Below are 14,002 nucleotides of genomic sequence, written 5' to 3' on the forward strand. Positions count from 1 at the left end.
ATGCATGGGGATTCTGCGTTTTAGGACACCCCTTTTTTGTCAGTTCCCTGCTTGCTGAATCACCCCAAAAGTTTCCATGAAGAAACTAGTAAAAAAAGAAATCTTTTTGGAAAGTTTCATGAAGGTTCGTCAAATAGCGCCAAAGTTACTAGTATACCAAAATGCAGATCTAAACGGAACGACCCAGTGGCGACCGCCACTGGCTCATATCTAACTTGTCATTAAAGTGTTGTTCTTGTGCTGGCATAGAGGGTCAAGTAGGTTTTGGAGGCCAACCTTCCAGCCCTCAGCGAGTATACAGTGTTCTGGTTAGTGGGGACCAACTGCAAATCCACCTTAAATATTGCTGGTTTATCCCTGTGACTGCAAGAATCAAGGAGAAAGCCGGACACAAACCTTGAGGGTTAAAATCACTGGGCCCATAGGAAGGGCTGCATCTTGAGGACAATCTGGAGAATAATCCAATGGGGACATTTCCTGCATTACCATTCAGCTCTGAATGAGGCTCTAATCATGAGATTCTCACCAGCTTAAGCCACAGAAGGGAACACATACTTGCCTGCTGCATTTAAGGCCTTGAAATTATTTGTTAGGCAAGGATAAGATACAAGTGCAGACACTGAGCAACTACTGGTCATGGAAACTAAAGCAGATTAGGTTGAAGGGTAGACAAAAAGTAATGACTCGATTAGACTAAGGGGACCCTATATATATTCTGATGAAGCAACTGGGATAAATTAGTCAACTGTAACACTGCCCTTTTATGATTTCATATATATGCAAATGAATTAGAAAACATTAAAAAAATCTATAAACATTACTCAAAGTAACAACAAAATTGTCTACATCTATGGGAACACAGGATACACCACAACCAGTATTGCAAACAAATTACTTTTCAAGAGAAAAACAATTTAATTTCCTGATCAACAAGTAGATTAACACTGACCACCTGAAGGTTTGGTACATTGGAGTTTATCATAATTAGTGCAGCAGTGTGAATGACCGTCTGAGTTAGTGATATATTGCTGTCTGAAATAACCATCTTTAATGTATTGCTTTAAAACAACCAAATAACTGAAATGCTCTAAAAAAGACCCAAAGGAACCCCCTACAATCTCTTGTACAAAACCAGTGATTTTGAGTGCTGACATGACTTTGTTTGAGTAGCTGGAGATTTTGTGCAGGAGCCTCTGGGCAGTGCAGTAAGAATAAGAACATGCCCCCACCATTGATAGGTACTATGTCTGATGATGTTTCTGAAAGAAGTGTAGGATTTGACCCAGGCATATTTCTGCTACCTGTTACTTGCAAAACAAGAACACAGGCCCCCCAAAGCCTTAGGGCAAGCAGTGGAGGGGGGTTGTGAATTACCTGTTAGCCAGAGTTCAGAATTTTGAGGCTTTCAATAGACAGCACAGCTGGACGTCTGTCCAGGGAGGAAGGACAGTCAGACCCACAATACCTCTTGAGAAGCAGACCAGCTCACCAGTTGTAGCTTGTCTGCCCTTGGACTGGTGAGGATCCTTCACTGGAACTGAAAAGTGACTGACAAAGCTACCTTACACTGCAAAGTGGTGTCTAGAGAGAGCACTCCCCAGTGGAAGGTAAGGACTTTGGTGTCACCACCAAGAACTGAACTGGTAGCTGAGAAGGGGGAGCACTGTCCTTGGTTTAGGCAGACTCAGGAAGACCTGAGATACTCTGCCACGGGGACGAAAGCCAGGGACACCCTCACGTGACGCTTAGAAGCTATGAACTATGCCTCCCTGCCCAAGGTGACTGAGTCTCATGCAGTCCCTCCAGCATGAGTGAAAGCGAAAGGCATCTTGGAGCTGGGAGTCATGTTGTGTGACCGAAGGGGGAACTACACAGGGACTTTCACTGACTGTCCATGCTGAAAGGTGAAGCAGTGTGGAATGGATGTCACTTTGGCACTCTGTAACTGCAGTAGCTTGTCCAAATAATCATAAACATTTATTTCCGTCTAGGAGCTTTACAGAGTGGCATCATGAGCCTGGTGTTGTGTTCATTCTGTTAACCTTTAACACGTTCTCTGCCTTCCATCTCCGTTCTGTACTACTTAGGGGTAGGCCATGCTGTCTTAGAGAAACCGTGTTTGCCTGACAAGTAGCCAGTTTTGCACGGCGGTGGGAGAATTTGCCCCACCAAGCAACCCAGCCTCTACAAACCAGAATAGGGGATGGGATTGACAACCCAAAAGATTACTAACACAATCAACTGATCTGCATGGCTAATCGGTGCAGGCAATGTACCACAATCAATAATGCTATAAAAATACATGTCTGTTTCTCACACTCCCTCATCCGTCACACCTCCCAACTCAACGCCCAGTAGCATAGGAGTGCATTAGTGGTTATCACATGTGACATGGAAACACTTCCCACAAAGGCTCAAAACAAAGACAACACCCTTCACACACACACACACACACACACACACTGTAGTGTGCTGTCTGTGTGGATACAAGCTTCAGAGCCCCACATGAGTGTACTTAGGGCTGTACAATACAATACACAGTGTGATGTCTAACTCAGAAGAGGGGCAAGACTTTGTGATTCTAGATCATAAATACTGGGGCTCACTATAGCATGAAAAAGGGAGAAAGAATCTAGGAATGCCCTCACATCTCATTGCTATCCTGAGCTTTGTACAGTACCAGTGGACCACCAGACTGCGATGGATCTGTGGGAGTGTGTGCTGACTTAAATCTGTGGATAGGGCTTGAGGTATGGGGGATTAACATGCCTGTGAACAAATGCAAAATTGCATAAGTCCTGAATTTGTTATGTTTGGAAGACAGTAGATGGCTAGTTAATTACATGCTGTGAACAACAGATGCATTAGATTTACTGATGAATCACCAACAAAGAACTTAATAGCCTGACGTGACTCACCCATGGACTTTAAATTTCATGGACTATACTGTACTGCAGTTAAATTACTAGTGCGATCAGAAGTGGATGTATTAATATTGCTGATTATAAGTTTTGTTTCACTGGACCCTAGAATACTATGAATGCATGCATGAGGGGGAGGCGTATGGATGCTGTGAGTTTCATATGATATGCCGCTAGGGTAAATAGTTGCTAGTAGACAACAGATGCTCTAGGTGCTTTGAAATCCTAAATTTGTAGTTCGGACACATTGAAAAACACACTAAGAAGAGCTTGTGCTGGATTACCTATGCTGGAAGAATGCTTCCAGGGCTTTGCAGATGGTGTAGCGCTCAGGTGGGGTGAGTAGATGATCCAGCTGCTGGTTAAATGTCCTTCCTTGCAGCTTAATGCTCGAAGGCAGAATTTCTGCCACCCACTGTAGAGATGTCAGAGCAGACGAGGGGTTCAGCGGATCTTTTCCTTCAGGATCTGCATTGAACATAAAGAACAATGATCAACAAATACAAGAGATGCAGATATCCCACTCTCACAGGACTTTGACATCTTAGAGAAAGCTTAGTTCCTCAAATGCTAACTTGGAGGAAAGACATGGACGCAATATCAACTTGACAAAAAGTCAAGTTGATGAAAAAGACTGTAAAGGAACAAAACCTTTGAAAATTGATTAAACAACACTGAGGGACTGGGACCATAGTGAAAATTGAAAAACTAAAGAAGGACCCTAAAATAACACACAATTCATACGTGAGTAAAATGCGAAATGTAGATTGTAAAAGAACAAGCATTAGCAAAGCCAGTAGATCTTGCCTTCATAATGCGAGTGGTGAGCTCTTGGCTTTGCATATGTTTGTCTGTAAACAATTATTTAAAAAAGTAAAATAAAAAAGTTTAAAAATAATGGAGGAAAAACGAACACATATGGTATGGTATCTTAAAACTATATATTGAATTCAATTTTTCAATGTTTATCAATAGCTTGGTTTATATTTCAAATATGTTTCACTCCGAAAACTAAACAGAAGTTAAAAAGAATAAGGAAGTGTTACAATATAAAAAGAAAAACCTACCAAGTCTTTGTCATCAACAATTATTCTCAATTGACAAGTGATGATGTGTTTTTCCAGTTCCCTCGTGCATTGCCAAAAGACTGAGCATTTGTCGGTGTAAAATGGTAATAAACACATACATATCAGGGATGCTCTCAATCCCAAAAGGTTACCTAAAAACAATAAGTCAATGAAATCAGTTGTGATCAATGGAAGCACCTTCTAAACTTGAACCCCAAACTGAGTTTTAGATGGTGCACGCTCTTGCCCTGAAATTAGTTAGGCAAGAAAGAGTCACTGCTCTTGGATTCCATTTTTGAGGGTGTAAAAATATCATAACTAGGATATCTTAAAGAGCCCTATCAATATTCCGAGAAGTAAGTACGTCTTAATAAGTACGCTTACCATACCACTCTGCAGGGCTGAATGGCATGGCAAGAAATTATTTAGCCATAATGTTGAATTTCTGATATCATCACCATGTACAATAATTCCTACCAGCGATAAAGGGACATCAATGAAATCCTGACCATTCCACCCATCTGTGCTCGACCAGATCCATATTTGTACAAGATACAAGTGGTAGCTGGTGACCTGCGATGAATCAAAGCGTTGCCACCAGAGAAAATAGAGAGCGCAGACCCTTGTGCATGAGAAGAATTCACACAATTTTCAGTGAAAACGTGAAGCGAGGATACGGAGTCTGCCAGATTAGGAGTTGCAATTGTTTTTTAACACAACCAATCCCATGGGGCTTTGTCCACTCAAGAAAATTCCAATAGAAAGAAGTTTGAGGCTTGATTCAGAGAATGTATAAAATACACTGAATTACTTTTTAGGAGTTCAAGTTGTAAACAATCAGCTGAATGGTTTCTAGGCACTTCAGTAATACAAGTATAAGGCCATGCGCTGAGAACATTGAAGGCTGCAGTTATTCAGCATCGGGCAAACCTTCCCAAGATGCCCATAGACAACAGGTGTTCACCAAGCCTGCGCTGGAGTGTGGTCGCTCTAGTGCAATATTTGTACCCCATTCAGGATTCTTGGTTAATCTTGTTTGGCTCTTTTCTGTGCATCTGAGGGTGAATGCAATCCATGCCACTTGTGAGGGTGCTTTTTAGTGGAGCGATACCTGCTCATTGGTGACTAACAAATCGCGAGCTGGCTATGACCTTCGGTGAGTGTGGGCTCTGGTCAGCCTCAGACCAGCAGCCAGGGGTGAACTAATCGCTTACCCACATACCCAACTAGCTCTCCGTGTGTCTCTTGGCTCCAGTGGTGGGTACAGCAGGCAAAGATGAACTGCTTAGAAATCACACTCAACCAGCTGCAAAGCATGATGGTTAATAGCAGAAATTAGCGTGTCAAATGCCAGCAGATAAGTGGAGGGAAGGACTTCGCTTTGTTTGGAGATGCGGGGGATGGGGAGTTTGTTGGGAGCTAAAATCTTCCTAAACTGCACACGCTGTGCCAGGCCCACGTTCATAGACTTTTACATTTTGTGAACTTACACTACTGAAGAAAAGAAAGCTGGCCTGATAAGTATTGCAATATAAGCAATGTGCCTTTCGTTTAAAAGTGCATCGAGGTATTTTGTTCTAGACCCTACCTTTGCAAACATATAAAAAGAGAGAGTATGTGAGGCCAGTACCATAACTATGCCAAACATATTTACAAGATGCCCAGGGCGCACTCATGCCCTTCATGCTATGCCCACTCGCTCCCTTTGTCCAGCTTCGGTCAGTTTCCTAAATCCACCTCCGCTCCCAGTTCATTACTGGAAGGCTGGACTATGACACAGAACCCTGGCTTTCGGTCCAGCTTAATAAGGAAAACAAGCAATGGACGAAATTCTTGAATTCATCTCAGCTATTGGTACGAAGCCGAGGCCACATTCCAGTCCAATGTTCTTTGCTTTTTGAGCCACTCAAGACAAATCAGTCTTGGTCCTACCCTAAGATGAATAGTAAGGCCAAGCCCAGCCTCGACAAGAACAAAAGCAATTCCAGTTTCAGAACAATTTCAGCCTTTTTGGTCTTCATTAATGAGCCTAGTGTCACAGTCAGCACAGGGCAAGTGTATGCATTTCACAGATGTCCCCAACAAGGCTGAAACCAATCTCAGACTGTGATCTCATGATAGGATTGGGCATGCTTATTTATATCTCATCTACCTCAATACTATGGAAGGGTGTAGGTTAGCCACTGTAGGCACTCATATGGGATTTGCTGGCAGTGAAATTATAGACCAAAACATGTTTCACCGTTTTGTTGCTATACATATACGGTAATGGCATAAAACTACACTATACACATGTTCTCACTTCCACACATATGTCCAGGTGACCTTTCTCTCTCACTATGTCTCCATTCTCCTTCCACCACTGTAGGAGGCTGGACTGGCTTGTAGTGAGTACCAAGGGGTACTTGCACCTTGCACCAGGCCCAGTTATCCCTTATTAGTGTATAGGGTGTCTAGCAGCTTAGGCTGATAGATAATGGTAGCTTAGCAGAGCAGCTTAGGCTGAACTAGGAGACGTGTGAAGCTACTACAGTATCACTTAGTGTCATATGCACAATATCATAAGAAAACACCATACACAGTTATACTAAAAATAAAGGTACTTTATTTTTATGACAATATGCCAAAGTATCTTAGAGTGTACCCTCAGTGAGAGGATAGGAAATATACACAAGATATATATACACAATAGCAAAGATATGCAGTATAGTCTTAGAAAACAGTGCAAACAATGTATAGTTACAATAGGATGCAATGGGGAAACATAGGGATAGGGGCAACACAAACCATATACTCCAAAAGTGGAATGTGAACCACGAATGGACCCCAAACCTATGTGACCTTGTAGAGGGTCGCTGGGACTATTAGAAAATAGTGAGAGTTAGAAAAATAACCCTCCCCAAGACCCTGAAAAGTGAGTGCAAAGTGCACTAAAGTTCCCCTAAGGACAAAATAGTCGTGTTAGAGGGAGAATGCAAGGAAAACACAAATCAGCAATGCAACAACGATGGATTCCTGTCTGAGGGTACCTGTGGAACAAGGGGACCAAGTCCAAAAGTCACAAGCAGCTCGGAGATGGGCAGATGCCCAAGAAATGCCAGCGGTTGGTGCAAAGAAGCTCTTACTAGGCTGAAGAACTGTGAATACTGCAGGAACGACAAGGGCTAGAGACTTCCCCTTTGGAGGATGGATCCCCCACGCCTTGGAGAGTCGTGCAGAAGTGTTTTCCCGCCGGATGGACGCCAACAAGCCTTGCTACATGCAAATCGTGCGTTTGGCGTTTTTGGACGCTGCTGGGGCCCAGGAGGGACCAGGAGGTCGCAAATTGGACCTGCAGAGAGAGGGGACGTCGAGCAAGACAAAGAGCCCTCACTGAAGCAGGTAGCACCCGGAGAAGTGCCAGAAACAGGCACTACGAGGATGCGTGAAACGGTGCTCGCCGAAGTTGCACAAAGGAGTCCCACGTCGCCGGAGACCAACTTAGAAAGTCGTGCAATGCAGGTTAGAGTGCCGTGGACCCAGGCTTGGCTGTGCACGAAGGATTTCCGCCGGAAGTGCACAGGGGCCGGAGTAGCTTGCAAAGTCGCGGTTCCCAGCAATGCAGCCCAGCGAGGTGAGGCAAGGACTTACCTCCACCAAACTTGGGCTGAAGAGTCACTGGACTGTGGGGGTCACTTGGACAGCATCGCTGGATTCGAGGGACCTCGCTCGTCGTGCTGAGAGGAGACCCAAGGGACCGGTAATGCAGCTTTTTGGTGCCTGCGGTGGCAGGGGGACGATTCCGTCGACCCACGGGAGATTTCTTCGGAGCTTCTGGTGCAGAGAGGAGGCAGACTACCCCCACAGCATGCACAAGCAGGAAAACAGTCGAGAAGGCGGCAGGATCAGCGTTACAGAGTTGCAGTAGTCGTCTTTGCTACTATGTTGCAGGTTTGCAGGCTTCCAGCGCGGTCAGCGGTCGATTCCTTATCAGAAGGTGAAGAGGGAGATGCAGAGGAACTCGGCTGAGCTCATGCATTCGTTATCTAAAGTTTCCCCAGAGACAGAGACCCTAAATAGCCAGAAAAGAGGGTTTGGCTACCTAGGAGAGAGGAAAGGCTACTAACACCTGAAGGAGCCTATCAGCAGGAGTCTCTGACGTCACCTGGTGGCACTGGCCACTCAGAGCAGTCCAGTGTGCCAGCAGCACCTCTGTTTCCAAGATGGCAGAGGTCTGGAGCACACTGGAGGAGCTCTGGACACCTCCCAGGGGAGGTGCAGGTCAGGGGAGTGGTCACTCCCCTTTCCTTTGTCCAGTTTCGCGCTAGAGCAGGGGCTAAGGGGTCCCTGAACCGGTGTAGACTGGCTTATGCAGAATTGGGCACATCTGTGCCCAACAAAGCATTTCCAGAGGCTGGGGGAGGCTACTCCTCCCCTGCCTTCACACCATTTTCCAAAGGGAGAGGGTGTCACACCCTCTCTCAGAGGAAGTTCTTTGTTCTGCCATCCTGGGCCAGGCCTGGCTGGACCCCAGGAGGGCAGATGCCTGTCTGAGGGGTTGGCAGCAGCAGCAGCTGCAGTGAAACCCCAGGAAGGGCAGTTTGGCAGTACCAGGGTCTGTGCTACAGACCACTGGGATCATGGAATTGTACCAACAATGCCAGGATGGCATAGAGGGGGCAATTCCATGATCATAGACATGTTACATGGCCATATTCGGAGTTACCATGGTGAAGCTACATATAGGTAGTGACCTATATGTAGTGCACGCGTGTAATGGTGTCCCCGCACTCACAAAGTTCAGGGAATTGGCTCTGAACAATGTGGGGGCACCTTGGCTAGTGCCAGGGTGCCCTCACACTAAGTAACTTTGCACCTAACCTTTACCAGGTAAAGGTTAGACATATAGGTGACTTATAAGTTACTTAAGTGCAGTGTAAAATGGCTGTGAAATAACGTGGACGTTATTTCACTCAGGCTGCAGTGGCAGGCCTGTGTAAGAATTGTCAGAGCTCCCTATGGGTGGCAAAAGAAATGCTGCAGCCCATAGGGATCTCCTGGAACCCCAATACCCTGGGTACCTCAGTACCATATACTAGGGAATTATAAGGGTGTTCCAGTAAGCCAATGAAAATTGGTAAAAATGGTCACTAGCCTGTTAGTGACAATTTGAAAGTAATGAGAGAGCATAACCACTGAGGTTCTGGTTAGCAGAGCCTCAGTGAGACAGTTAGGCACCACACAGGGAACATATACATGCCCACCTATGAGCACTGGGGCCCTGTGTGACAGGGTCCCAGAGACACATACATATAGGCCACAAACCTATGAGCACTGGGGTCCTGACCAGCAGGATCCCAGTGACACATAACAACCATACTGAAAATATAGTGTTTTCACTATGAGCACTGAGGCCTGGCTATCAGGATCCCAGTGAGACAGTGAAAACAGTGACAAACACCCTGACATACACTCACAAACAGGCCAAAAGTGGGGGTAACAAGGCTAGAAAGAGGCTACCTTCTCACACAACCCCCCCCCAAACGAAGGACAATAAGGCTAACCTTGGCCAGTTGAGACTTTATTGTCTAAGTGGTGATAAGTAGAGAGTAGCTCTGCAATAGATTGGTTACTCCCTTTATCATCCACTGTATGGTTACTTCCCTGTGGGGATGTAAACCACCCTGTTTGAAGTTTTTTAGCTAAGCAACAATGTGAAGATGTATTTTCAGAGTTTCTATCAGTAAGTTTTAGTTTAGAGCAGTGGGAATTGTCCACTGAACCTATTTGTAGTGATGGAAATGCCAGACAGGGATGCTGTCTCAGAAAAGCCATAGCTGGGCAAAAACTTTGTCCATCTGGCTGGAAGAGAGAACAGGGATGCTGTTTCTCTTGAGTTGGAGCAGGGCAGGGATGCTGTCCTATGAGCTCCACACTAGGGCAGGGATGCTGTCCTAAGTGTTGTGAGGTAGTGCAGGGTTCCTGCACTAAAGTTTCTCTGGGAGGGTTGGAGGGATGCTCCATGTTAACTAAAATGGTGCTGTTTTTCTCACCAATGTTAGTTATCCCACAGAGAGGTACTTCCACCTCAGGGAGTCCAGCTTTGCCAGCTGATGATTCCCTTGGAACAGGTGCCACCCTAGGAGAGGTTTCTCCCACCACAGGAATAGTATCCTGAATGGTAGGGTGGTTAGGGGATACTGTGATACCCTTTTTACCTGTTGATGGAGAGGGATCCTGAGTTTTCAGGCCTTCTCTCCTTTGCTTTTTCATTCCACTTGAAATGAGAGGGAACAATTCCTCAGGGATGCCCAGCATGGCTGCATGGGCATAAAACTCTACATCAGCCCAACCTGAGGCCTCTAGGTCATTACCTAAGAGACAGTCTACAGGTAAGCTAGGTGATACCACCACCTGCTTAGGGCCAGTAACTCCACCCCAACTAAACTGAATTATAGCTAAGGGAAGAAACTTAGTGGAGTTATGGACATCAATAATCTTATACTGTTGTCCAATGATGTGTTGATCAGGAGCCACTAGGTTTTCAGTCACCAAAGTGAAACTGGCACCTGTGTCCCTGTAGGCCAAGGCCTCAACACCATTTATTGAAACTGTCTGCCTGTACTTATCCATTGTAAGGGGACAAGCAGCCAGTGTGGCAAGGCCAATGCCACTAGGTGTGACAGAAACTGTCTTGGGACTGATTACATTAGTTTCCACTATGGACCCATAAGTGAACCCAACTACACCCTTTCCTTGACTGTTGCCAGCAGTCCCACCACTAGTACCACTACTGCTAGGGGCACTAGAGCTTGATGTATTAGTGGTGGTAGGCTCAGGGGGTTTACCTGGACAGGACTTATCCCCTGGCCTATGGCCTCTGTTTTTACACACAAAGCACCAAGGCTTTTTAATGTGTGCAGGTTGGGAAGAAGAGGAAGAATTTGTTTTATCCCCACCCTCTGAAGAGTGTTTAAGATTTGAAGTGGGATCTTTGGTTTTACCCTTATCCCCATGCTTATCTTGAGATTTTTCACCATCTTTCTTCTTATTGCCATCTTTGTCACCCCCTGTATGAACTTTTCTGTTCACCCTTGTTCTGACCCATTTGTCTGCCTTCTTTCCCAATTCTTGGGGAGAGGTCAGATCAGAGTCGACCAGGTACTGGTGCAACAAATCAGACACACAATTATTAAGTATATGCTCTCTCAGGATTGTGTTATACAGGCTTTCATAATTAGTAACTTTACTGCCATGTAACCACCCCTCCAAGGCCTTCACTGAATGGTCAATGAAATCAACCCAGTCTTGTGAAGACTCCTTTTTGGTCTCTCTAAACTTTATCCTGTACTGTTCAGTGGTTAAGCCATAACCATCCAGGAGTGCATTCTTAAGAACTGTAAAATTATTGGCATCATTTTCTTTCACAGTAAGGAGTCTATCCCTACCCTTTCCACTAAATGATAGCCATAGGATAGCAGCCCACTGCTTTTGAGGGACATCCTGTACAGCACAGGCCCTCTCAAGTGCAGCAAACCACTTGTTAATGTCATCCCCCTCCTTATAAGGGGGAACTATCTTGTGCAGATTCCTGGAATCATGCTCTTTTGCAGGATGACTATGGGGAATACTGCTGCTGCCACCATGGGTATCTAAACCCAACTTCTGTCTTTCCTTCTCTAATTCTAAAGACTGTCTATCCAAATCCAGCTGTTGCTTCTTGAGCTTCAGTCTGGTTTGTTCCACTCTCAATCTATTGAGCTCCCTTTCTAACAATCTGTCATCAGGGTGGGTGGGAGGGACATTTCTAGATACAGAGGTATGATGGGAATGAACAGAAGGAGTCCTGTCCCTTACAGAGGGCACCCTAACAGCTTGGCTACCAGCATAATGTGAGAGCACACCATCAGTATGGTGTGATTCAACCTCTGTACCAACTATGCTAGACTGTCTAGTAATGGGCAGGCTGAGAAGTTTCTTTCCTGAACCTTTTCCTGGGGGAGTCCCTGGATCAGATTGAGAACCATTAGCTACTTTTTCTACAGATTGGGCACTTATGGCCTTATCCTGTACTCTAAGCATATTAATTAACAGTTCTAAGGAAGGATTCTTCCCTACACTCAAACCTCTCTCTATGCAGAGACTCCTTGCTCCTTTCCAGCTAAGGTGATCATATGCAAGTTTGGACAGTTCAACATTTTGGCCTGTGCCAGACATTTTTAGAGAGAGTTAAAGTGATAGACAAAGAGAAAAAAGTTTTCAGAACTTTTTGGAAAGACAGAAAAAAACTTTTTAAACTTTTAAGAACTTTTTGAAAGTTTAGTAGTACTTTTCAGCACTTAGAAAAGAGTGAAAAGAGGAAATGCAAAACTTTTTGGCTATGTGTATATACACTGACCTTGTTTTGTATATTTTTCTCTTATGAAAAGTACAATGACAAGAGTGGTAAGTAGTCTCAAGCACTTATCCCACCGCTGCACAACCAATGTAGGAGGCTGGACTGGCTTGTAGTGAGTACCAAGGGGTACTTGCACCTTGCACCAGGCCCAGTTATCCCTGATTAGTGTATAGGGTGTCTAGCAGCTTAGGCTGATAGATAATGGTAGCTTAGCAGAGCAGCTTAGGCTGAACTAGGAGACGTGTGAAGCTACTACAGTATCACTTAGTGTCATATGCACAATATCATAAGAAAACACCATACACAGTTATACTAAAAATAAAGGTACTTTATTTTTATGACAATATGCCAAAGTATCTTAGAGTGTACCCTCAGTGAGAGGATAGGAAATATACACAAGATATATATACACAATAGCAAAAATATGCAGTATAGTCTTAGAAAACAGTGCAAACAATGTATAGTTACAATAGGATGCAATGGGGAAACATAGGGATAGGGGCAACACAAACCATATACTCCAAAAGTGGAATGTGAACCACGAATGGACCCCAAACCTATGTGACCTTGTAGAGGGTCGCTGGGACTATTAGAAAATAGTGAGAGTTAGAAAAATAACCCTCCCCAAGACCCTGAAAAGTGAGTGCAAAGTGCACTAAAGTTCCCCTAAGGACAAAATAGTCGTGTTAGAGGGAGAATGCAAGGAAAACACAAATCAGCAATGCAACAACGATGGATTCCTGTCTGAGGGTACCTGTGGAACAAGGGGACCAAGTCCAAAAGTCACAAGCAGCTCGGAGATGGGCAGATGCCCAAGAAATGCCAGCGGTTGGTGCAAAGAAGCTCTTACTAGGCTGAAGAACTATGAATACTGCAGGAACGACAAGGGCTAGAGACTTCCCCTTTGGAGGATGGATCCCCCACGCCTTGGAGAGTCGTGCAGAAGTGTTTTCCCGCCGGATGGACGCCAACAAGCCTTGCTACACGCAAATCCTGCGTTTGGCGTTTTTGGACGCTGCTGGGGCCCAGGAGGGACCAGGAGGTCGCAAATTGGACCTGCAGAGAGAGGGGACGTCGAGCAAGACAAAGAGCTCTCACTGAAGCAGGTAGCACCCGGAGAAGTGCCAGAAACAGGCACTACGAGGATGCGTGAAACGGTGCTCGCCGAAGTTGCACAAAGGAGTCCCACGTCGCCGGAGACCAACTTAGAAAGTCGTGCAATGCAGGTTAGAGTGCCGTGGACCCAGGCTTGGCTGTGCACGAAGGATTTCCGCCGGAAGTGCACAGGGGCCGGAGTAGCTTGCAAAGTCGCGGTTCCCAGCAATGCAGCCCAGCGAGGTGAGGCAAGGACTTACCTCCACCAAACTTGGGCTGAAGAGTCACTGGACTGTGGGGGTCACTTGGACAGCGTCGCTGGATTCGAGGGACCTCGCTCGTCGTGCTGAGAGGAGACCCAAGGGACCGGTAATGCAGCTTTTTGGTGCCTGCGGTGGCAGGGGGACGATTCCGTCGACCCACGGGAGATTTCTTCGGAGCTTCTGGTGCAGAGAGGAGGCAGACTACCCCCACAGCATGCACAAGCAGGAAAACAGTCGAGAAGGCGGCAGGATCAGCGTTACAGAGTTGCAGTAGTCGTC

The 14,002-nt window shown here is 45.6% G+C and overlaps 1 protein-coding gene across 2 annotated transcripts in view; it reads right to left on the reverse strand.

Moving 5' to 3' along the window:
- GRID2IP (Grid2 interacting protein) overlaps positions 1–14,002 on the reverse strand; it is a 262,480-nt gene that overhangs the window by 102,191 nt on the left and 146,287 nt on the right. For both annotated transcript variants that reach the window (XM_069209713.1, XM_069209714.1), the window contains one exon: positions 3,206–3,389. In XM_069209713.1, coding sequence (XP_069065814.1) covers positions 3,206–3,389 — 184 coding nt within the window. The remainder of the gene's footprint in view (positions 1–3,205; positions 3,390–14,002) is intronic.

This window comes from Pleurodeles waltl, chromosome 10 (assembly GCF_031143425.1).
Source record: "Pleurodeles waltl isolate 20211129_DDA chromosome 10, aPleWal1.hap1.20221129, whole genome shotgun sequence".
Classification (NCBI taxonomy): domain Eukaryota; kingdom Metazoa; phylum Chordata; class Amphibia; order Caudata; family Salamandridae; genus Pleurodeles; species Pleurodeles waltl.